Here is a 26750-nt window from a genome sequence, read left to right as displayed (position 1 = left end):
TAGGTATTAAAACAACATAAAGAAGTATTTTGGGTAGGCCTAAGATAGTAGGTCAAACATTCTCCTTTATTTTTGTTTTTTGGAACTGTTGAGAAAATTTCCACTAAGTTACTTTTCTGTGACTAGTATCCGGAAAATATGTGCATGAAGACATTTTCATAGATAAATCCAACTATGGCCATAATCAACTTTGCAAATTCCAATGTTATTATTTCACTTTCTATATTCCCTTCACGTTAGTGAGCCTTCTTTATAGATCACTAACAATTTGCAGGAAAGCTTAAAAATACGCATTGTGAGACTACATACCACAAAACAAATAAAAATCCTTTTCAAAACAAAATGTAAAAGGAATCTATACAGAAGACAAGAGTCCGGTTTTGAAAGAGAAGTAGAGTGATAGGTAAAACTCCAACTACTGCAACATCATACCACCTTCCTAAAAGATTTTAATATTTCTTTGTCCTGCATAAGAAAGGTAAAGTACACAGAAAAATAGCCTCTCAAGAGAGTCCCTTCAAACAGAACACCAAAATTCTGGGATTAATCAGATATTAAAATGATCTTCCATTAAACACAGATAATCTCAACTGTTTTGAAATTCCTTTGACTTTTGTTTTTTGGAACACTCTCTAGAAATTTCATGAGTGACAATTTTGTTCTAACATCCACACACCTAGATAAATTTCTTGATTGAATATATTTTCATATGCCACACATTACTTACATCTTTATTTTTCTTTCTGTTTTAAAGTACCTGCATCAACCATCAGTAAGTTCCTTTTCAAATCCTAAAATCTGTAGAAGGTAAGCCAGTTTTACTCCCTATAGCTATTATAGTGTTAGCAGTCTAAAATCTCAGTGCTAATATTTCTATACACTTTCTCTGTGTGATACAGATAAATAATTGATGATACTGTAAAAGATGAAGATCTATTAATCAACAATTAATAGATTATACCTATTATGAGAAATATTATTATCAAACCAGTTTTGATACTGCACCAATGTGATACTCATAAGCATAAAAAAAAAGAGATAAGGAAAGTTAATAAAAGTACAAAAAGAAGAAGGGAGATTAAGTAGTATGACTTCTTGACAAGTCCAAAAATAGTATAAACCTATGACAATGGGCAAGAAAACAATAGCTAAATAGGCTCAAGGAAGACAATTTGCTTTGCCCTTCTACCAGAGAAAAGGAGCCCTCACTCCATCCATCAGGTCTTCTCTTAGAATACAACAGAGGCACCAACAACATCAACTATATAATCAGATTTCTTCAAAGCAGCAGAGTAGAAATGATACCATAGATGCTAGTGCAAGTTTGACCTACCAAAACTGTTTGTGCCATTTTTATAGGTCAATAATTTTTCTGTTGACAATGGTTGAAGAACATGTACCGTTAATTTGCCCAAAAGAAAATTCAAACAGTAAACATATGGAGAAATATTAAACATCAACAGTCACTAAATGAATTCTAATTTTAACTACTATAGTGTATTTCTTATATGTATTACATGATCATAAACAAAAATCAAGATGTTATAGTGAAAAAAAGAGTTTTTCAGGTGTGTTTCTAGATTTAGTTATCTCTAGATTTAAAGGTAAGTACAAGTCTTCAAAATAATTCATTATTTGTGTGTTTTAGCCCATAGTTTCAATTTGGGCATTACTAAGGATATGAAACAAATGAAAAGAACACGATTTCTAGAAATATATTTACAAGTAAGTAAATATCATGGCTAAAATCGAGAAGAGAGTCCAAATGCCATAGAAGAATTGGTTTTTAATATGATAATATATGACTTTATAACTAGAACTAACAATTGTTTTTTCTCTGAATCAGGATTTGCTAAACCAATTGGTAAGTTTTTTTTCTTTTCCTCACTATTATGTCTTTCAGTTTAAATAACACTCTGGAAGTTATTCCTACAGTTTTTTATTGAATATAATTAACATATAACTTCTATTAGTTTCAAGTGTACAACATAATTCAATATTCATTCATATTGTGAAATGATCATCACAGTAAGTCTAGTTAACATCCATTACCAGACATAGTTACATTTTTTTCTTGTGTTGAAAAAGAATAAAGAAGTGGTATATATGTACAATGAAATATTACTCAGCAACAAAGAAAGAATGAAATTCTGCTATTTGCAACAACTTGGATGGACCTAGAAAGTATTATGCTTAGTGAAATAAGTCAGGCAGAGAAAGATAAATACTCTATGTTACCACTCATACGAGGAATCTAAAAAATAAAACAATTGAATGAATATAACAAAATATAAACAGGCTCACCAATACAGAGAACAAACCATAGGTTACCAGTGGGGAGAGGGAAGTGGGGAGGAGTGAGATAGGAATATGGAATTAAGAGACACAAACTATTATGTATAAAATAAATAAGCTACAAGGACATACTGTATGGCACAGGGAAATATAGCCATTATTTTGCAATAATTTTAAATGGAGTATAATCTATAAAAATATTGAATCACTATTTCTACACCTGAAATTAATATAATATTATAAATCAACTATACTTTAATAAAAAAGATGTTGTGGTATAAAGGTAAAAAGAAGACCTAAGAAGTAAGTTACTCTTCAGTCCTGAGAGTGTGAATTTTATGTCTCATATAGGACCATCCATCCCACTAGAAATCAAATTAACTGATGCAAAAGTGTTTGTGCTTTTTTAATGTTTTTATTTTTTAAATTTATTTTATTTTATTTTTTGAGAGGGGAGGTCATTAAGTTTACTTATTTATTTATTTTTAGAAGAGGTACTGGGGATTGAACCCAAGACCTTGTGCATGCTAAGCACACGCTCTACCAATTGAACTATACCCTCTCCCCATGTTTGTGCTTCTTGAATATTATTTTATAAGACCCTCACCAGGAATATTTACAAGGGAAATGTGTTGTATACTTAATAGCTAAATAATTAATAATAATAATAATAATAATAATAATAATAATAATAATTGTGTTTTTATTTTAGCAAAAACCTCAACCTCACCACTTCCTAGTAAGTACAATATTTTATAATTCTACTGATGTAGTCTATTGCTGCATGCATAGATCTGTTATTAAGCTCTGTGGTTGTTATTTTCCAGTGGAGCAAAAGTCAAGAATTTTACTCTTTTTGACAATTATCTTGAAATTAAACCCAAATGATTTATAGAAAGAGTAAATACAGAAGTACACTATCATTTAGTCAAGTCAACTGACTTACCTGCAACAAAGAAGAATGTTCTTACTAGGGATAAAAATGAGTTGAAGCTGAGAAGAAAAAATAGAGAAATATATGGAAGAATAATTTTTTAAATACCTTGATAAATCTTCTAAATCTGACACACAGGATCCAAAAATTTAGTTGAGTGTCTGAACAAGTAAAGAGAATAAAAGAATGGACTATATCCATGTTAATTCTAAGATATCAAAATTAATAGAATAGAATCAATTAGGATTAATATTACAAATAGGATGAAAAGAGAAATTCTGAAAAAAAAAAGATAAATTAGATGGGGAAATGGAAACAGCAAAGCGCAAAAGAATCAAACTGACTATATTGTATCTTAATGAATAGAAGAAGCACATAGAGTTACCATTGACCCAATTCATACTAACAAAAAGACTTGTACTAATAAGAAAAAGTATTTTTTAAAAGTAATAGATCACATGAGCTTAGATTTTGTGTTATCTGAGGATAAACAGCTAAAGATTGTCAAATATTCTAGACTAAATTTTAAGAAAGCCAACTTCAAAAGTTCCAATTATAAACCTAGAAGACTGCCATAGCTTGAGAAATTATGGTTCTCTTCAGTAAAAAAGAAACATTTAAAAACACTGGAGGAAACTTAGACCATTTGGCCAAAAGTATGTCAGATTTATTGAAATGGACATCATGTATATGAAAAAATTAGGCAATATGGTTCCAAGTCTGGCAGGGAAAAAGAAATATTCACAAAGTCATGTAAATGGAATGTTTTCCAGTGCCATCTTCCTCTGATCACCATGTGGGGAAGCAGAAGAAATTCCTATTTCTATCCTGCCCAAAAGTCTTGTCTCAAATGATGCTATTCAAACTAGACCATGACCAGACCAATTCACCTCATGCCTCTGCTGAAAATTCCAAATTTCAAGGTTTCATTTCTCAGAGGTTCTTCACTTCTTCATTCAATACCTTCTTACAGAGGTATTATAAGATAAAGTTTTTAACAGTTTCTGATAGGTCTCCAATTCTAGAAGAGAGTGAAAGGAGAGGATGGAGCGTGTTCCCCTCCATTTCCTCTCCCTGAAGTACTATATGGAATGGGACTGTGGCAGCACAGACACAGACATGGAGAGGGTGGAGTTTCCCTCTTGATTAAGGATAGTATTAAGACCATAGTCCACATTTCTGACCATGGCATACTAAGATATATGTATTTATATTTATATTTACATTTACATTTATATTTTAGCAAGATCTAGTAGTAACTACACACATATTATTTGCATTTTCCAGTTCCTGCAGGAAAATACCATTTCTAATATTGAAAAAAAGGATGTTTCTACATAACCCTTTCTCTCCTCATTCACCATACAGTTAAGTTATTGATAATGTTTTAAAGGACATGATTGTCAGGAAGAATGAATGGAGGAAAGAGAAGAGGAAAGGTGGATAATGGAAACTAGAGGAAGAGGGTACTTAATGGGGTGACCCCAAAACAATCTCCAAAGAGTTTTACCTCTAGACTGAGCGGGAAGAAACACACTGGAAGGGTTTCACTCCACATTATTTTAGTTGGCTGACGCTATCGAAGTTATGGAGACACCGTACAGAGCCTTTCTAAAGTCCCTATCACACACAGTACAGTACAACTTAGTGACTTGGAAGGGTTGGTTCTCCCTAAAAGTCATACATCTAAAGCTTACAGTAAACACTTTGAATAAACTAGGTTGTTCAACAAAAAATAACCTGTTATTTTGGGTTTTCCTTCCACGGAACCTTCAGTACCCACTGGTAAGCTCTTTAATCCTCAGTTCCAGCATCTATAAAAACATCTTTCTCAATATTTTCTGCACTCACTAATTTCACTTCTAGATATTTACCCAGTAACCCCTTAACTTCTTGATTAAGTCTGAAAACAGAGATTTCACCTACCTAAGACAAAAAAAGTAAGCAAGTAATCTTCTAGAACTGCTTCCAGTAAGTTGTAGGCAGAAACTAAAAACTAAACCACCTGAGTTTAATGAGGAGCAGGGGAGAGAATTAAAAAGTAAAGAAGATGCATAAAATTCAGTGCAGCAAATTTTTCAAAAGGAGACATTTGAACAGTTTCTGATAGGTTTCCATTTCTTATAGGGGCTGAGAGAAAAAAAGATGATAAAACCCACTTATGTCTTCTGCCTCCTCCTAAAACTCTACCTTGAGCAAGGGTATCCCTCCACAGACACAGAGGCTGGAGTTTCTTTCCTAAGAAGTACATCTTTATAACCATATTCAAGAGCCTGTGACCAAGTCACCTTTGTGTTTTTATTTTACAAAAATCTGTAGTAAAATCATACCCATGAACTCACATTATTTTCCCCCTAAACTACAATTTTGTTGTTGTTCTTTCATAGTTCCTAGAGGGAACCATCATTACTAACACTAAAGAAACCTGATAGTATAATTCCCACACTTTGTTCATTATCAAGTTGTTAATGGTGTTATAGGAAAAACATATTCCCTTAATTAACTGAAATAACAAAAGAAATAACAGGAAAATTCTCCTGGTAAATACTTAAATGCTTATCAACAACAGGAAACCAGCAAGATATATAATTTTTTCTAGGTACAGTGAACAATTCTAAGTGTTTATCTTAAAGAAAGATAATATGGTTATTGAGGCCAGTTAATGTTGTACCTTCTATGTCATTCAGAAGTCTAGTTCTCTAGACAATGTCTACATTAGAATTAGGCATGCAGACATGTCTAATTCTGTCAGCAAGAGGTGGTTGTTGAAAAGTCTGAAGCACAGTGATGTCAACAATGTGGTGGAATAGGAGGTCACCAGCTTGCTTCCCCAACACAAACTAACTGGTAGCCATTCATGGACAAATGTGCCTTTTGTGGAGATTTGGGATCCAGGTAGTAGGTAAACCCCAAGACTGAGGATAGCTGCTTTCAAAAGGCAGGCCCACTTCCTGGTGGCAATCTCACCAAACATGGTTCTATCTGCCACACCACAAGTAGCCCCAACCCTCTATGGACTCAGCCCTACCCTGCTTGGCCATAGTCCAGCAATTTATGATTAGGTAACGAGTATGCCTTTAACATATTTAACAGATCTGAGGCTCAGGGAAGTGATTTTCTACAGGTTGCCTAATTGCTAAGTGATAAACCTGAATTTCAAACCAGTTCTTTTGACTTCAGATTTTGTTCTCTTTTTTCAATGCTAGCCTTCTTTCTAGGAAAATGCAAGCCCAAAGTTTGGAAGTTTTGGGAAGTCCTTAATATTAATCAATATCTTCCATTATAGTGGAGGTGAGGGAGAGTAAGAGGTACAAACTTCCAGTTACAAAATAAATGAGTCACATGTATGAAATGTAGTGTGGGGAGTATAGTCACTGATAATGTAATATCTTTGTATGGTAACAGAGGTAACTAGACTTATTATGGTCATCATTTGTAACACACAGAAATATCAAATCACTATGTCGTGTACCAGGAACTAACATAGTGTCATAGGTCAATTATACTTCAAAAACATACTTATAGAAAAAGAGATCAAATTTGTGGTTACCAGACAAGGGGGTAAGGGGAGGAGGAATTGTATGAAAGTAGTGAAAATGCACAAAGTTCCAGTTATAAGATAAATAAGTACTAGGGATGTAATGTACAACATGGTAAATACAATTAACACTGTTGTACGTTATACATGAAAATTGTTAAGAAAGTATATCTAAGAGTTCTTATCACAAGAATTTTTTTCTTTTTCCTTTATTTTGTATCTATATGAAATGATGGATGTTCACTAAACTTATAGCAGTAGTCATTTCATGATGTAAATAAGTCAAATCATTATGCTGTATACCTTGAACTTATACGGTGCTGTATATCAATTATATCTTAACAAAACTGGAAGAAAAAATAATTTTTAAAAATCTAACTTTAAAAAATCAATATCCTCCATTATAAAGATGTTTCATATCATTTTTTAAATGATTATTAGGTTATTTATATGCATTAAAAAATAATTTTTTTACTTTGTAAACTAACATCCTACAGTGCTCTCTTGAGGAACAAGATTATTTTCTAAGAATGATATAAAATACAGAAACTGTAATTTAAAAGTTTGATTAATTAGACTACATCTCTTTTTTATCTTCTATATTAAAGAAATTACCAAAAACAAAGTTGAAAAGCAAATAGAAATTTGGAAAACAAAACCACTTATACCAGACAAAAATTTTCTCTCTTGAATATATAATGATCTCTGGGGGGAAAATAAATAAATAAAGCAAAAGAGGTCAATAATAAATGCTAAAGATCCAAAACTACTAGTTAATAAAAAATACAGATAAAGAGGAGCTATTTTTTTTAATCTATCAGTTTGTGAAAGATCAAAGATATTTACAGAGAATAATGTTTTTAGGGTTTGGCCACATTTCTATTCCTATGCCCCATTTCTTTTTGGGTTTTTTGGGGGGGTGCGTAATTAGGGTGTTTTTTTTTTTTTAATGGAAGTACTAGGGATTGAACCCATGACCTCATGCATGTTACACAGGCACTCTACTGCTGAGCTACATCCTCCCCTCTTTATGCCCTATTGATATTAAGGTAACTTGGCTTTAATGTTCAAGAGTGCATATGGCAATATGTTTCAAAATACAAAATGTGCACATCCTTTGACTAAGAATTTATACCTCTAGAAATGTTTTCTATGAAAAAAAGAGCAGCTTTTCAAAGGAATATACATTAAGTGGTTTATTGCAGAATTATTTATAATAATTAAAACTTGAAAATAATACTTATTAATAGGAGGTTGTTTTAAAATTGAGATTATATAAATAGAATATTATGTAAACACTTAAATGATCATATCAATCAATATTATTGACACAGAACCATTAAATATTTTTTAATTAAAAGATCACTGTAGTAATTACTTTTACAGTAAAATTTCCCTTGTGCTACAGATAGTTAATCTCATGTATTTGTCACATACTATTTTAGCAATTTTAAAAGACATCGATGTACTTTTTCTCCATTTGTCCTCACGTAACTCTGTGAGGTGAATATGGCCAGTATTATTAACTTCATTATACAAATAAAAAAGGTAAGATACAAAAAGATTAAGGGTCTTTGGCAAATAATAAATAATAGAACTCAAATATTTTTTTACTTCTCATCCAATGATCTCTCCACTATCCTGAATTCAGTCCAACAAGCCTTCTCAAAACATGAAACAAGACTATTTCACAATGTCCACATTCTAGGATGGAAACCCTGTTTAGAATGTTCTTCATAGTTATCCTCCCCTATCTCTCTACCCTCAACATCACCTGTCCAGTTTCACAAATTATAAATTACTTTATTCTTATTCCCACAACTTTCAAGCAGCTGTGTGTTCCCACTGTGCAAATGTTAACCTTCCTTTGCTAATAAAATACAGAAAGGGTGGAAATGGGTATATGGGGGTACCCAGTACAGATAGTACAACACCCAAACACAAAACACCCACCTAGAATTCAGCCAAAGGGAAGAGCCAGTTAGAGGGTATGTCATCCACAGGTACAGAACCAACTGAATAAATCTGAGTGCTCAGTGCTGAGTATCTAGGAACTCTTATCAAGGGACACCACTATGAAGCACAGCATGAGGCCTCATTAAATTCTTGACCCACTCCCAATTTGGGGAGACCTGTAACTCTCATTACTTGCTTAAATTATATTTTCTATCCCATTTCAGTAACTACTGGTCCTATTTCCTCTATATTAAAATAAGAAAAGGGTATTGAAACATGACAGAAGCAAACACTCAAGATCAATAAAAAGATAAATTAATAACAAAATGTAACTAAAAGAATCTGTATTTCAGTAAAATAATCATGCTTTACTTTTCATATTTATAAAAATATTAATTTTAGTTTGCTATGTATCACACAGCAGTAAATATTCCTATTTTTAGCATAGGCCCTACAAGAACCAAATGTTTTTTGACCTTAAGTCATGCTATCATCTCTAAATCACTTTAAATGCAGACTCCATGAAAACCTGTGAGATAACTAAGGAAAGTTCCAGCCTCACTGTCTCTCAAATTACTAGCTTAGCAATTCTTATCACTCAAAGGGAAATGAAGCTTCCTTAAGAAATCATGAACATTATATAATAATATAATTTTCTCAGAAAAAGTTCCCCTTTTCAGTTTACATCTCTAATAATTTTAATCATACACTCTAGCCATATTCTACTAAGCAATTACCAATTCCTTTGTGTTATATTTTTCCCTTTTCTCAATTCAATTTCTGAAAAGAGTCTGCATTTCAATGACCTCTTATCAAATCCTTTGTGTGTATACAGCTTCACAAATTTTATATTATTGGGAAGACAAATTTATTGATTCAAGCTTAATGCAAAGTAAAAGTGTCTGATAACAAAAAATGCAAGCAGATAAAAATTACTTAAGATATGAATTATGCACTTATATGCTCTATTATATTTTCAGGTAATTTGAGAGAAGGTTCAAAAACAGAGGTAAAAAGTGGCACTAGAGAAACAAGGAATGCTATCTCCAAACAGGATATTCATTTAAGAATTCAGGCAGTCCCACCACAAAATAGCCAAAGTGGTCCTAAGCACCAACATGAAAGAGAAGTAGGTGGCCCTGAGGAGACCTATGAAAAGGAACAAAAACAGAAAACTGGAGTGAAAGTTGAAGAGCTTCCTGGGAAAACTCAGGGTAAAGAAGAGAAGAGAGAGAAAGACAATGAAAGGAAACATACTAGGGAGGACATGGACAAGGAAAAGAAAATAGATAAGGACCAACCAAAGAAAGGGGATGGTGAAAAAGATAAAGGTGAAAAAGGGGAACAAAGGGTGAACATGAAAAAGAAGGGAGATGAGGACAGGGAAAATAAAGACAAGAAGGGAGATGAAGACAAGGAGGAGGACCAGGACAAGAAGGGAGATGAAGACAAAAATGAGCACAAAGACAAGAAGGAAGATGAGGACAAGGACATGAAGGGAGATGAGGACAAGACACAGGACAAGGTCATGAAGGGAAATGAGGACAAGACAGAGGGCAAGGACAAGAAGGAAGACGAGAACATAAAAGAGGACAAGGATAAGATGGAAGATGAGAACAAGACAGAGGACAACAGCATGAAGGGAAATGAGGACAAGACAGAGGACAAGGACAAGGAGGAAGACGAGAACATGAAAGAGGACAAGGATAAGATGGAAGATGAGGACAAGACAGAGGACAAGGGCATGAAGGGAGATGAGGACAAAAAGACAGAGACAGAGGACAAGAAGGGAGTCAAGGACAAAAAGGAGAGCAAGAATATCAAAGGTGAGTCTAAGAATAAAAGGGACAAAACAGAAATAAGTAAAGAGGAGAAGGGTATAAACCAAAAAGAAGATTCCAGGAAGAAAAGGGACAGTAAAAAAAGGTCACGTTGAAGAAAAATAGCACCAAATTTTATAAACTAATAAAATAAAATTGAATAAATTCACTCCAACACATCAACTTCAAAACTAGCTCCCAGTCTTCTAAAGTATCAATTAAAATGACAGACTCCTTACATTTTCTTTAGCCACAAAGTTTCTACTCCTTTGCTTGCAATCTGGCAAAAGATCCTTCAGAAATTTTTTTCTTTTTAGGTCTCTTAGTCTCAAACTTCAGCTTCCAAGTGTAAATTTTTCAAAATGTATGTGCATGATGCATCACTGTCAGGAAATTACAATTTTTCTGAAATAAAACTCTGATTAAAGAAAAGTAGAACTCTTTTTCTCAATGAAGTATGGTATTTCCCTGCCTAATCAAATAGCTATTTACTTAGTCCCTACTAAATGCAACATCCATAGAGGAATACAAAAACATCTTCATGAAGAAGATAAATATAAATGAAAAGACTAAAACAATGTTAAAAATATGAATATCCAAAAAATGATTCTGAGCAGTAAATACAATAGGAAAAATTCAGAAGAGAAAAACCTCTTTGTTTTTTTGTTTGTTTGTTTTTGTTTTTTTGCAGGGGGAGGTAATTAGGCTTATCTATTTTAAAAGGAAGTACTGGGGATTGAACCCAGGACCTTGTGCATGCTACGCACATGCCCCACCACTGAGCTATACCCTCCCCTCTGAGAAGAATCTCTTTGGACAGAGGTGATACATGAAGGACTTTAACAGCAGTAGAATTTGAGCTGGGCATCAATCAAAGACAGGAGTTTTATATTGTTTGAGACTGTGGATTAGTAATTCCTCTAACAGAGTATAAACTTTTTGAAGGAAAATCTGTTTCTTACCATTACCTTCATCCTCAGTGCCTATTACAATCTTTACTAAATTGAATTGACTGGGAAAGGAAATGAGGGAACAAAAAAGAAAAAGGTTAGACATGAAAAAATGTATTCTAAATGCAGGGAGAAGAGCAGAGAATTTGTGTGCAGCAAAGCTCCCCAAAGTTTAGTTCCCCAGACCACCAATAATGCATAGGATGATTTCAGGTGGTACACAGGTAAATATTTTAATATAAAACTTAATATTTATTATTACATGAATTAGAAAAAAAGGTGTATACAGTCCATCAAGCCCATGATTTTGAAGAAATTATAGATTAGGATGAGACTAAGTAAAATGATGAGTCAATTTAAAGAAAAATACTGAATAAAAAATAGTACAGTTTGTATGTACTTAGACACAGCAACAATTATGAAAAGTGGTGGGATATGAATGAAATTGGCAACACTGAGGGTAATAGAAGAAAATAAGGTTGAAATTAAAAACCAGGGTTTTGGAGGGACTTGAACTTTTATTTCATTTATTTGATAGGCAACAGAAATATAAGCTGGGATGTCTTTCAGGAAGAGTAATTTGGTGGTTTAGACATGAGAAAGGATGAGAGATCAGTAGAAGACTATTGTAGTGATACAGCCATAAAAAGACAAGAGACTAAATTAATTTGGAGGTGATGAGAATAAAATGAAAGAAACAGATGTGAAAATTATCTTGAAAGAGAAATGAACTTACTTTGACAACTAACTGAATGTATATGACATGGAGAACCTCAAAGATGATCCCAAGGTTTTGACAAACCTGGGTAACTGATAAGATGAAGGCACCAATCATAGAAGGAGGGAAATTCAGTGGGAAAAAGGTAAGTTATTTGTTAACTGTTGGGACATAATAAATAATGGCTTCACACTATTGCACTATAGTAATTATGATACTATATATAATTGAGAGACTTTTTATAATAACCATTATAACATAACACCAAAGTAGAGTTCATTTTTTTAATTCTATGAGATCCAAGCTTATATTTCCAACTGCATACTTTACTCCTCCATTTTGATTGATTCATTGACCAAACATGTATCAAGTGCCTGTTACATGCCAGGCATTGCCCTGAGTGCTGAAAATGCAGTGGTAGGCACAATTAAATACAGCCCATGCTCTCATGGAACTCATTCCAAAGGGAAAGATATTAATCCAATAATAAACATGTAAAACTGCAATTGTAACAACAATTATTCTTAAAATGACCTGTAATAGGAAGATTTCTACCTAGTCAACCAGATCAGGGAAGGCTTAATATTAAGAAAGTACTGCTTGACAGAGAAAGACATATAAGATATCACTATATGTGGAATCTAAAATATGATACAAATGAACTTATTTACAAAACAGAAACAGACTCACGGATATAGAAAACAAACTTACAGTTACCGGGTATAAAGGAGAGAGAGGGATAAACTAAGAGTTTGTGATAAACAGATACAAACTACTAAATATAAATAGATAAACAATAAGGTCCTAGTATATAGCACAGGGAACTATATTCAATACCTTATAATGGCCTGTGGTGAAAAAGAATATGAAAAGGAATATATAGAGATGTATAAATGAATCACTACACTGTGCACTAGAATTTAACACATTGTAAATCAACTCTACTTCAATTAAAAAAAAATTTAAGAGACATAAAAAAGGGGTTAAATTCTCAAAAGAGTAATTCCTAAATCAAAGTTTATCTGGTACAGCAGCTATGGGGACTGGGTGTAGAACCCCTACTTTGCAATGACAAGGCAGTGTTTTCCTCCCAACTAGAGAATGTGGGGCAAGAAAGATGATGGATAAAAAGGAAGGGAGATGGGGATATTCTGAATCTCTGTATGAAATCCTTCTGAGTGGTACATCTAAGAAACTGACCAGACTATTCACCAAAAACTAGCACAACATTGTAAATCAACTATATTTCCATTTAAAATTTTTAATTTTTAGTGTAGAAAACCTAAAAAAAAAAAAAAGAAAGAAAGAAAGAAACTGACCAGAAATGACACCTTAAGGGATCTGAGAACTGAACATTGATCTGGAATACTACCAGGTTTCAAACTGGCCTCTGAATAAAACACAACTGGGGCAGGCCAGAAAAGCATTGCAAAGGCCTTAAAAACCATTAACATTTGACCACGGCCCACAAAAGTAGGTCAGTATGTGTATTCCAAACTTAAGCAAGTTGACTGCCTGCTAAAACGAAGAGTTAAATAGAAGCAAGAGTCTCATAGTATAATATCCAAAATGTCCAACATATAGTCAAAAAATCAGTTGTCATTACCAAGACCCTCAAAAATCACACCTCAGTAAGAAAATGCAAACAATGGCAACACCAAGATGACACAGGTGTTAGAATTATCTCACCAGGACTTTGCAGCAGCTATCATAAAAATGTTCCAACAAGCAATTGTGATCACCTTTGTAACAAAAAATAGAACATCTCAGTAAAGAAATAGAAAATGTAAGGAAGACGCAAATAGGAATTTTATAATTAAAAAATAAAATAACCAAAATGAAAAATTACTGGATGGGGTTACCAATAATAGAATTGAGGTCACAGAAGAAAGAATCTGCAAACCTAAGGATAAATCAATTGAAATTACCCAATCCAAACTGAGAAAAAAAAATTAACAGATCACCACAGACACCTGTGGGAAATAACAAACCACCTAACATTCTTGTCATCAGAATCTCAAAAAAAGAGGACGAAGAGTGCTAGAAAAAAACTGAAGAAATTACTGAAGACTTCCCAAATTTAGTGAAAGACATAAACATGCAATTCAAGAAACTAAGTCAACCTTTCTTTAATACAATAAACTCTAAGAAATCCATGCTCAGTCATATCATAATCAAATTTATGAACACTAAAGACAAAGAAAAAATACTGAAAACATTCAGAGAAAAAAAAAAGCATTACCTACAGAACAACTACTTGAATGACAGTGGACTTCCTATCAAAAACCATGAAGCTGGAAGAAAGTGGCATAACAGTTTTCAAGTGCTGAAAGACAAGAACTGTCAACTCAGAAGTTTATATCCAGAGAAAATGGCCCAAAGAACTATAAAAACATTTCTAGAACTATTAAGGGAGTTTAGCAAGTCTACAAAATACAAATCAATCATATTTCTATAAACTAGCAAAAAATAGGAAACCAAAATTAAAGCACAATACCATTTACAACCACTGCAAAGAAAACTAACACTAAGGTATAAATCAAACAAAATATATATAGAATCTGAATGCTAAAAACTGCAAAATGCTGATGAAAGATATAAAAATAGATCTAATTAGAAATACATGCAGTGTTAGTTAACTGGAAGACTCAACAAAGTAAGGATATCATGTCTCCCCAAATTGATCTATAGGTTTAGCATAATTTGTATCAAACACTTTCTTTTGTATATACAGACAAGCTGGTCCTAAAATTTACATGGAACAGCAAAGGAACAAGAATAACTAAAACACTATTGAAAAATCATAATAAAATAGGTGGAATCACACAAACCAATGTTAAGATTTACTATATAACTACAGTGTCAAGACACTATAGTACCAGAAGAGGAATAGAACCGTGTATCATCAGAACATGATAGCACAGAAGAAGAACCCAACTCCTAGTCCCAGCTGATTTTTCACAAAGGTGCAAAAGCAATTCAAAGGCAATCTTGGTATCCTTTGAAAATGGCATTTTCAATAAATGGTGTGGCTGAAACAACTGGACTTCCACCAAACAAAAATAAAATTAATCTCAACCTCAATATCACACATTATTTTAAAAAAATAAGTCAAAGTTGATCATAAATTTAAATCTAAAAACCGTAAAAATTATAAATGAAAATATAGGAGAAAAATATTGTGATTAGATGTAACATGAAAAACACAATCCATAAAACAAAAATTAGAAATTGGACTCTATCAAAATTTAAAACTTTGATTTTCAAAATTCCCTGTCAAGAGGATGAAAATACAAGCAATAGGCTGGGAGAAAACATCTGCAAAACACATATTCAACAAATGGCTTGTCTTCGGAATATGTCAAGAACTCTCTAAATTCAACGTTAAGAAAACAAACAATCTCTTTAGAAAATGGGCAAAAGACCTGAACTGACACTTCACCAAAGAGGAGACAGATGAAAAGATTTAACAACATCAGACATTAAAGACATGCAAATTTAAATACATGAGGTGGCACTAAAGATCTACCAGCTGGCTAAAATTTAAAAGTACTGATAACAGCAAGTGTTAAAACGATTAGCGCAACTGACTCTTACAGATTGGTAGGAGAATGTAAAATGATACAGCAACTCTGGAAAACAGTTTGTCAGTTTTTTACAAAGTGAAACATACAGTGACCATACAATCTAGCTACCATCATACTGCTGGATATTTATCCTGGAGAAATAAAACATGACCACACAGAAAAAATACAGGAACATTCATAGTAGCTTCGTTTGTAATAGCCTCAAGCTGGAAACAATCCAAATGTCCTTCAGTGGGCAAATAGATAACAAAATGCGGCATATCCATACAATGAAATACCATAAGCCATCAAAAAGGAACAAATTACTGATCCACACAATAACTTGGATGGACCTCCAGGGTGATTCGCTGTTTGAACCTCAAGTGATTACATATGTATGATTCTATTTATAACACTCTTAAAATGACATACTTACAGCGATGGAGAACAAGTCAGTGGTTGTCTAGGGTTAAGGCTGGGGGAAGGTCTAACTAAAAACATACCATGAGAGAGATTCTTTGTGGCGATAAAACTATTTTGTATTCTGACAGCAGTAGCAATTTCATAAACCTACATATGTGATACAACTTCATAGTACCATAGACCCCAAAAAAGTATATAAAAACTGGTGAGATCTGAATAAGGTCTGTAGTTTACTTAATAATACCGTACCGATGTCAGTTTCCTGGCTTTGAAAAATGTATGATCATGTAAAATGTTATCATTGGGGACAGATGGGTGGAAGATACTTTGTGGCGGCGGAAGCTCTGGGGGAGGGAGTTGGTTGTTTGCTGGCTTCTTTGTTTTGGTTACACTATTTTTGCCACTACTTGTAAGTTTTAAATTAATTCAAAATAAAAAGGTTTATAGAAAGAAGGGAGGGAGGAAGAGTCCTAAGAGTCCTACACCTGCTGTTCTGGGAAAAAGTACAAGTCAAAAAGAACTGCATTTGTTCAGGTTTAGTCAGACTGCGAGGACCACTGTAAGAGGTGGAAGCGGTGGAGAAGGAACTTACGCTGTGGAAGAGGCGAGCGAAGTCTCTCTTCCGAAGCTGACCCTTCAGAGAATTCCTCTCAAAGCCAAACCTCCTTGGCGTGGTGGGTCTAACGGGGAAGATCCAGAAGGCACCCTCATAGCCTCGAGGTGGAGACCCGGAGCAGAGCAGGCGCGCGCCCGGCACAGGACCCGAGTCTCAGGCTGAGGCAGCTCGGGGAAGCGCTGGTCCTGCGGCTCGCGCTCCGGGTGCTACGCGCCCCTCGCCGGGCTCCCGCCCACCGCGCGCCGACCTGGCGTCTTCCCCACCCCACCGCGAACCTTATTCCTCTCTGACTTTCACCCCTTCCTCACCACACTTTCCCGGCTTCCCCCGTTTCCCTCACCGCCCTCACCGCCTTGTCTCCTCAGTTTCCCTCACTGTCTTCTCCCCTCAAAGTGTCCCGTCACAGACGTTTCTCCTCACACTTTTCTCTCAGGTCCCTGCTCCCCTCACAGGTTCCTCCTCACCACTTTCTATCTTCACCTTTTCCTCTCAGTTTATCCTTTCACCTCTGTCTCCCCTGACAGTTTCACCTCACCACCTTCTCATTTTCTCCCTCACTGTCCTCTCACCAGCTTCTCCACAGTTTCCCCCTCGCTGCCATCTCCCCACACACTTTCCCACTTACAGCCTTCTCTCCTCACAGTTTCTTCTCACTGCCCCTCACTTCATCCTCCCCCACAGCTTTTCCCTCCAAGTTTTCTCCCCTAGGTTCCCCTCCCGGTGTTCTCTCCCCACAGTTTCTCCCTCCACCTCTCTCATCACAGAGTCCCTGTCACAGCCTTCTCCCCGCACATTTTCCCCCTCACTCTCTTCTGTCAGTGTCTGCCTCACGGCCAATTACCCCCTCGCCGCCTTCTACCCTCACACGTTTTCCCTCAGTGCCTTCTGTCCTCACAACTTTCCTTCAAGCCTCTTTTCTCCACAGTTTCCTGTTTCTCTCTCCTCAGTTTCTACCGCGCTGTGTTCTCCCCTCATAGTTCTCACAGCTTCCTGTCAGTTTCCCCTCACAGCCTTCTCTCCCACCAAATTCCTGCTCAATGCCTTCTCCCTCAGTTTCCTCCTCACTGCCTTCCCTCCTAGTTTCCCTGCACCACTTTATTTCCTCACATTTTCCGCTTAAGACCCCCTTCCCTCACAATGTCCCTCACCACCTTCTCTCTTCAGTTTTCCCCTCACAGCCTTCTCCCCTCGGTTTTCCCCTCATGTCTTCACTCACAACAATTTGCCCTTACAACCTCCTCTCTGCAATATCCCCCTCCCTGCTTTCTCCTCAGTGTCCCCCTCACTGCCTTTTCCCCTTTAGGTTTCCCCTCGCTGCCTTCTCTCCTTACACTTTCAAGCCCTCTCATTCCTCACAGTTTCTCCCTCACTGCCTTCTCCCTTCCCAGCTTCCCCTTACCACTTTATTTTCTAATATTTTCCCCTCACAACCCTCCTTCTTCACTGTTTCCCCTCATCCTTTGTCTAATGCACAGACACCAACACAGAGTCAAGGAAAATAAAGAATCAGGCAAAGATGTTCCAAACAAAGGAGCAAAATAAATCTTTAGAAAGTGGCCCTAATGAAACAAAGCTATGTAATTTACCTGACAGAGAATTCAAAATCGCTGACGTATATTTTCCTTAACAGCCATTCTGCTATTTGTAATAAATGCATGGCTTAAATCATATATGGTCATTATTTTGGAAATATTCCACAAACCCTTACAAGGTATTCTCTTTGAATATAATATGTGTTTAATAAATAGCCTCCATTCATCCAAAAACAAACAAACAAAAGAGCTGAGGAAAAGACGCTCACTGAGGTCAAGAGAATAATCCATGAATAAAGTGAGAATTTCAACCAAGAGGTAGTGAGGTGGGAAGCCCCATGAAAAGATTGGCAGGAACCCCAGGCAGGGACACTACATTCCTGCCTGCACTGACTGGTTCCCTGGCCCTGTGGCATTATCTCACTTTTTTCTTCTGTAAAACGGCTTATTTCTAGGAAAGCAGAACTTACCCCTAAGATTCTAAGATTCTCAAAGATCACTCCTGATTGGACCATTTATAACATCTACTCTGCATAGGGCACAAACCTAGCTCACTCCTGATTGGTCCATTTCTTTCACTCCTGATTGGTCCATTTCTAATACCTACTCTGCATATGATGTTGCAAAATGTTGCAAAGTCTTGACTTTGTAAACCTGTAAGCCTGTGTAAACCTACAAATGGGGTCCAGAGCTTGGAGTGTTAAATCCTGTGGGCCCACCGGTGTAATAAACCTGAGTTCTCCAACCATCCAAGTGTCGCTTAATCTCTCAGCAGGATCCAGGTTGCTGTAGCACTCTGCTGTGACACTATGCTGTGACACTTTGCTGTAACAGTAGAAATATTTCAAAATACTAAACACAATTAACAAGCTAGAGAACACAATAATCAAACTGAAAACTTAATTAGAAGGGTTCAACAGACTAGATCAAGCAGAAAAAAAAGATCAATAGAGAGTGAAACCTCCACCCATGGCTTAGGCCCATAAATACAACTTGACAACCAGCCTTGTAAAAGTTTTGATTCATTAATTGATTAAGCCTAAGCTGCAAAAAAAAAAAAAAAAAAAAAAAAAAAAAAAGTGCACTCCTTTTCCTGAACTCCATGTCTCAGCACTACATCCCCCTGCAGAGTAACTGGGAAGTATCCCAGATTCCTTTTTCGGGACAACATACATTCCACCAGTACCAAGTCCTGTTAGTTCTGTCTCCTATCCACAACCCCTCCATTCCACCCTTGCCTGACAACAGGATTCCTAGAGTATTCATCTGAATGACTAAGTCTCCCGTGGGTCTGTCTATATCTTCATTCTCCACACAATAGAGTAATCTAAAAACTTATCTTTTTCTATGAGTTTGTTTTTATTTGTTTGTTTGTTTTTGAAGTCATAATTGACCTGCAACACTATGTTAGTTCCTGGTGCACAGCATAGTGATTGGATACATCTATCCATTTCAAAATGATCACCACAATGAGTCTAGTTACCATCTGTCACCAAAGAAATATATTATTATTGACTTTATTATCCACACTGTATATTTCATACCTATGACTCATTTATTTTGTAACTGAAAGTATCTTTTCATCTCTCTCATCTATTTATCTCCTCCCTACACCCTCATCCCCTCTGGCAACCACCTATTTGTTCTCTGTAACTCATGCTCTGTTTCTGTTTTATGTTCATTCATATATTTTTTAGGATTCCACATATAAGTGAAATCATACAGTTTGTGTCTTTCTCTGTGTGATTTAGCATAACACACTCTAGGTCTATCCATGTTATCATAAATAGCAAGATTTCATTCATTTTTATGGCTAAGTAATATTCCATTTATGTATATATAAAATCTCAAATCTTTTTAATCAATTTATCTATCGATGTACACTTAGGTTGCTTCCATATCTTAGCTATTGTAAATAATGCCACAGAGAATATAACAGGTGCATATATGTTTTTGAATTAGTGTTTTTGTTTTCTTTGGAATACCTAGGATTGGAAGTGCTAGATCATACGGAAGTTTTCTTTTGAATTTTTTGAGGAACTTCCATACCATTTTCTATAATGGACACACCAATTTACATTCCCACCAAGAGTGTACAGGGGTTCACATTTTCCATATCCTTGCATATTTGTTATTTGTTATACTTTTGATAATAGCCATTCTAACAGGTGTAAGGTGATATCTCACTGTGGTTTTCACTTGCATTTCCCTGATGATTAGTGATTTTGAGTATCTTTTCATGTGGTCTCTGGGCCATCTTTTGTTTTCTTTAGGAAAATCTCTATTAAAGTATTTAGTTGGGCTGGGGTTGTTTTTTTTTTTTTTGGTTTTTGTTTGTTTGTTTGTTTGTTTGATGTTGGGTTGTATGACTTCTTTCTATATTTTGAAGATTAACCCCTTCTCAGGTATATAGTTTGCAATTATCTTCTTTCTTTCAGTAAGAGGTCTTTTATCTGTGTTCATGGTTCTCTTCACTGTAGAAAGCTTTTTAGTTTCATATAGTCCCATTTGTTTATTTCTGCTTTTGTTTCCCTTGCCTGAGGAGACATATCCAAAAAAAAAAAAAAAGTTACTAAGACCAATGTCAAAGAGTATACTGCCTATGTTTTCTTCTAGTTTTATAATTTCAGGACTTACATTTAAGTCTTTAATCCATTTTGAGTTTATTTTTAATACAGTGTGAGAAAGTAGTCCAGTTTGATTCTTTTGCATGTAGCAGTCCAGTTTTTGCAACACCATGTACTGAAGAGGCTGTCTTTTCCCATTGTATATTCTTGCCTCCGGTGTTATAGATTAATTGGCCATATAAGGGTCAGTTCATTTCTGGGCTCTCTATTCTGTTCCATTGATCTAAGAGTCTGTTTTTGTGCCAGTACTATACTCTTTTGATTACTGAAGCTTTATAGTATACTTTAAGAGTGTGATACCCAGATTTGTTCTTCTTTGTCAAGATTGTAGCTATTCAGGATGTAGATGATACCCAAGTTTCTCACATGGACACCTGGGTTGCTAGTAAGGACATGAATTAAGAGAGAACTCAGAGGGAAAAAAAGTAGTATTCTGCAATCAGGAGAGGGAGTAACATGTTACGTTTTAAACAAGCAAGGTGTGAATTACTTGTGGTATGAGGAAGTGATTTAAAATTTTAAAATGTAATTTTGAAATTATTTACCAATTAACTTACCTCCTCTTTTAAAGAAAATTGAAAACAAAATTTTGGGTCACATAATGCCTCAGGTGTCTAGAAATTAAATGAAAAAGGAGTTCTGTAGTTCGAGAAAGAGATTGAACAGGAGACATAGCTGTGGAAGTCACGAGTTGTGGGTGAGAGCTGACATCTAGAGTATGGATGGGAAATAATATCTAGGAGGAAAAGAGAAGAGAATCTAAGACTAAATCCTAGGAAACAACATTTTAAAAGCCAGTACAAGGAGAGTTTGCAAGAAAAAGAAATGACTGAGACAGATGAGTGGAAGGGTTTGACATTACAGAAGCCAAAAAGGAGAAAATGAGAAGGAGGATGTTATGATCAGGAAAGTCCAGTTCCTCAGCTAGACGAGATAGTTCACTCACTCTTGGCTGGTTGTATGTCTGCATATTTATTTATACGCTACCTTATTCTAAATAACAATTTTGAACAACTCTTAAAAAATGCTATCAAAACAGCAATGAAAGGGTGCAGATAATAGCTCAGAAGTAGAATGCATGCTTACCATGCACAATGTCCTGGGTTCAATCCCCAGTACCTCCATCCAATTAAATAAATAAATAAAAATGAACTGAAGAGATAAAATCAAGGAAAATGAAGAACAGAAATGAAAATATAAAATAAAATCAAGAGAGAGTATATATCCAAAATAAACAATTATTAGAAATATATAAGCCACAAATTAACCTGAACTTCTAGCAGCAAATATAAGGAGGGAAACATGAGCAGTTATATTCATTCAACAAATATTTGTTAAGTAACCATAATATGACAGGCATTGTAACCTCGGGCTTTGTGGATACATGTCCCATACGAGATTCATATTCTGGAGGAGACCCCAGCATCAATCAAATAATCAGGATTAACTGTAAATTGAAATAACTGCTCCAAAGTTACGGAACAGTATTCTGTAAGACCAACTAATGGAACACATTCCATTTAAACTGGAGAGAGAGCCTGAGCACCAACAGAAAGAGTAGCAATGAACCAGAGAAAGAGTTCAGGGGAGAGGGCAAGGTAAAAAATAAATCTGTTTCTCCACAGCAATGCCATTGGTATGTAGCCCCATCTTACACAAAGAGTGTGGTTCCTGGGAAGGCAAATCTTATGTATGGTCAAAAAAAACCCTTGAAAATCCTTTATCTTGTTCTTCAAGTACAGCTCCATGGCTGGGAAGGACAGCCCCATGCATAAAGTAGGCATATAATGTATAAAGTTTACAACAATAGATAACATTATAAATAGGGTTGCAACAAATGAAACATGCATTTTAAACATGAAAATCATACTCAGTGCTTGAACAACTCAGATGGAACAGCGGTCTCATAAGCAAACAAAAGTTAACATCTCCCTTTTCACACTGAAACCAAGGCTGAAACATCCTCAGTCGAGTGAAATAGTTTTCCATTTACACTGCTGCCTTGTTTTTGCCCGGTTCCTTTTTCTACCCTTGGCAGAAAATTCATAGTTGAACTTCTTCTTATTATTCTTTCTGGACTTACTCAGGAAACTAGTCCTCTTGTTTACAAAGATTATTCTTCTTTTGTGTGGATGATTCAAATCACATGCTTACCTTTCTTTATTTTTTTTCTTGAGTTTGAGGGAAATATGCCGATAGCTCATCCAAAAGTAATATAGTATCATAAAGGTACAAGACAAATGGAAGTGGGGATAAGTATAATGGAAAATACGTTAACATATAGAATACTTAAAATCCACACAAACACTCCAAGAATATGTTTGTGTGACTTTGTTGTTGGGCTGAACCATTTTAATGAGTTTGTCAGTGCCTCCACTACTCCTTCCACACACTGAGGGCAGTGCAGTGCCCTGCTCAAAGCTACACTGCACTTTAGATTTTACGTCAGTCAGAGGCCAGTTAGGAGACAGAAATCACATTAAGTCATTTGAACAGGGAAAATTGAGATGAGAAATCCTTAACTAGCAAAAAGTTAACTATTAAAGGAGGGGAAAAAAACCACACTAAGGAATAGAGAAATGGCAGGTATGGGGGGCACACATTACCTCTAGGGCTGAGGCAGACACCCAAGCAAAGGAGAAATTTGGGAGAAAACTCTCGTTAGAGAGGATTTGGGATTCAGAGCTTGTTGGGTAAAAGGGGACTGTAGCCCCCTGGAAAGTGAAGAAGTTCTGCAATGTGTCACCAGCCAAGGCTGCTGGGCAGGACATCACCCACTGGAGGTCTGCAAGTTTCCACGGGAAGCAAGTCTCTGGAAAACAGCCTGCTGCAATGCCAGACAAGTTCACAAAAAAAAGAGAAATCTTGGACCTTGTGCAGGCCACTGGCTGTCCCATCGTAGGATCCAGAAGAAAAGCATCAGACTGACAAGACAAGCCCTGCCCTCTGTTATGTCTGCAGTGTCCCCTTCAGTAACTGACACTGCGCCACATGCGAGAGGAGATGTTTATGGGCTTCAGCTCCAGGACCACAAAGCAGGGGAAATACAGGGTAGATTTGGGACCAAGAGGCAACAAACTGATATTGAGCACAGTCCACACTTTGGCCACTCAGCTGCCACACACACAGTTGAACTTCCATATAATAACACAACTCTGCCTTCTCTCCCATCAAGACAAAGCTTCACTTACAAATGCAGAATTTCTCATCCTTTCCCCAAAATGAGAAGACAGACAGTCCTAGAAATTGGAGCCAACACTGCTCCATTACCTACTCCTCAAACATAGTCACAATGCCTTGGATCATTCTGGTCCACAAAGACTGTATTACAAACATAACCTCCAACAACTTGAATATAAGCATAAGAGAAAGAAGAAGGGAGAGGAAGAAACTGGAACATGAACACAAATCAACATACACTCACACACATGACAAGAAAGAGAAAACACGCAAGGCTGCTAAAGTCCTCTTTCTGTAATTGGTCACAGGGCAGAATCGGGACCCATGACTTCTTCCACTTCCCACCTTCTGTGTCTTCTCACCCAGAACCGGAGCAGGTCAGGGTTCTCCACCTGGTTGAGTGACCACACCTCCATTCCCAAAGGTCTGAGTCCTCAAGAGTCCTGCTTCTCTTTCTTTGCTGTAGTTTTCCATTAACATTTACTATTGGACTCGGTAGTCCTGAGAGACACTACACTAACAGCTGGCTCCATGCTGGTGGTCAAAGCTTTCTGCAATTCCCCCGGCCTCTGAAAATTTTCTCTTCATTTATATCTTAATTCAAATCGCAATTCTCTATTTTCTATTAACAAAAATTAAAAACCCAGATCTTTCTCTTCAATCTTTTGGTACAGTTTTTCACAAGTAACAGAAATTTACTGAGGTTTGGGAAAATCAGTGTGTTTCAAATCAACTTGTTTTCAAAACAGAAACAGGTTCACAGATATAGAACACAAACTTATGGTTACCAGAGGAAAGCGGGTGGCAAGGGATAAATTGGGAGTTCGAGATTTTCAAATACTAACTACTATGTATAAAATAGATAAACAACTTTACTGTATAGCACAGGAAACTATATTCAATAACTTGTAGTAGCCTATAGTGAAAAGGAATATGAAAAGGAATATACGCATGTATGTGTATGACTGAAATACAATGCTGTACACCAGAAATTGACACAACATTCTAAACAGACTATAGGTCATTTTTAAAAAAAAAAAGGAAAATGGGTGTGTTCTATCCATCTCAGAATATGAAATACATAAAATTAAAATATCAGACTCCTTTCAGGAGCTACTCAATTCCCTGGAAATTTTTTGATGGCCAGCTTTTCTGGCTTGATAGTGCAGATCTCTCAGATAGAGCAGGGACCCACTGTCAGCCTCTGGGTTCTTCTGCACAAACTCAAATTGGATAAAGGAAATACCACTTTATTCTGCAGAGTAATTCAACCTCTCATCATCTACTATCCAAACAGTATAAAAACCTCATGAAATATGTTTCATTACCAAAAGAAATACTTCCCCAAATAAAATGCACCCTACCCCTCAACCAGCTCCAAGAGTCAACTTTTATAATCTGATACGTGAGCACATGGCATGAACTGACTCTTCTCCTAACCACACGCCCAGGAGTCTGTCTCCAGAGCAGGTGGGCAAGACTCCCAGCCATCAACAGTCCACTCTGAGGCCTTAGTCACATGGGATCTCCAGCTCCAGGAAAGGCCACAGTGAGGGGTCTGGGACAGTGAGGGGGCCCTATGGGGATGCAGCCCCAGGGCTGCAGGGGAGTAATGGAGACTGAACCCCCGGGGGAGCATCAGCACAACAGCCTGAGCAGAACCCCTCCTCTGGGAGGCTCACAGGCTCCTCCAGAGAAGAACTGTTAAGGGGCACAGGGAGCCCCTCAGACCCACCCGCCGTGGAGCAGACAGTCATGGACACATCTCCTGACATAAGCATGAAGTATGGAAAGAGGGCCCCAGAGAAGGAAGCCTGAGGGAAGGAGAAAATGTGGGAGCCGTCAGTCATGTTATAGAAGGAGACATCCCCTTCCTCGTGGTCCAGGAACACCCCCACCTTGTGGGGAAACTGCCTAAGGGAGATCCAAGTCTGAGGGCAAGTACAGGCAAAATAGCCAAATTCACATCTATGGATAACCCACAACCCCCATCTGGGAATTGTAAGTACCAACCTATCCTTTCCACATTTTCCCTACAGACCCCCAAGGCCCACTCACTTCTGTCTCCGTTTCTGACCTCCACCTCCCAGTACCAGCGCCCGGCTGTGATGCCCTCAAAGCCCAGTATGCACAGAACTCTAATGGGAACATACGAAAGTCTTTCAAGGCCACACGTTTCATTTCATGAGAGAAGACAAGGCCTGAATGGGCAGATCCTGGATCCAGAGTGACAGGACCTGCAGAGAAAGTTGCCTGTAATGCAAGGAATACCCCTGCCCCATAACAAGATCTCCCAACCACCCCCAGCCTGGACTCCAAGTTCATGGGGTAAGGCTAAGCCCCCTGAGGTTAGAAACTTGTGACTCAAGCTCATGGCCCTCCAGGCTGGGGAAGGAACCACAAGGCTGCTTTGGGGGTTAGATATGTCCCAGGGCCCTTTAGGACCAGCCTACACTCCAAGGACTGAAGCATCTCTACCTAGCACCCAAAGTCAGGCACACCCACCAGCCCCAACTATGTGACTATCACGGCCACATCCCACCCCACCACCACCGATGACGCTGGCATCTCCATCACCACAGAGAAATGAAGGGG

At 36.6% G+C, this 26750-nt stretch overlaps 2 protein-coding genes across 6 annotated transcripts in view; one reads left to right on the top strand and one right to left on the bottom strand.

Annotated features, from left to right (window-relative positions):
• The window catches only part of LOC105066739 (butyrophilin-like protein 1), a 224876-nt gene that overhangs the window by 179325 nt on the left and 18801 nt on the right, over positions 1-26750 (bottom strand). For 2 of the 5 annotated variants that reach the window (XM_074348438.1, XM_074348437.1), the window contains one exon: positions 20987-26392. The exons of 2 other annotated variants lie outside the window; for them this stretch is intronic. In XM_074348438.1, coding sequence (XP_074204539.1) covers positions 26169-26392 — 224 coding nt within the window. In that variant the 3' untranslated portion in view covers positions 20987-26168. Of the gene's footprint in view, positions 1-16792; positions 20886-20986; positions 26393-26750 lie in introns of those variants that run through there. One more of the 5 variants, XR_012501048.1, reaches the window with a different exon arrangement.
• On the top strand, positions 8654-11160 carry LOC123616053 (uncharacterized). Its single transcript, XM_074348446.1, has one exon. It carries the CDS (start codon positions 9667-9669, stop codon positions 10657-10659), a length of 993 nt encoding a protein of 330 aa, XP_074204547.1. The 5' UTR covers positions 8654-9666; the 3' UTR covers positions 10660-11160.

This window comes from Camelus bactrianus, chromosome 20 (genome assembly GCF_048773025.1).
Source record: "Camelus bactrianus isolate YW-2024 breed Bactrian camel chromosome 20, ASM4877302v1, whole genome shotgun sequence".
Lineage (NCBI taxonomy): Eukaryota > Metazoa > Chordata > Mammalia > Artiodactyla > Camelidae > Camelus > Camelus bactrianus.
Note: the sequence above shows the minus strand (reverse complement) of the source record. Positions and strands in the feature narration are given on the sequence as shown.

Bases quoted from the DNA above. Each gene is read 5' to 3' on its own strand.
- LOC123616053 (XM_074348446.1), top strand. From the start codon at position 9,667: ATGAATTATGCACTTATATGCTCTATTATATTTTCAGGTAATTTGAGA.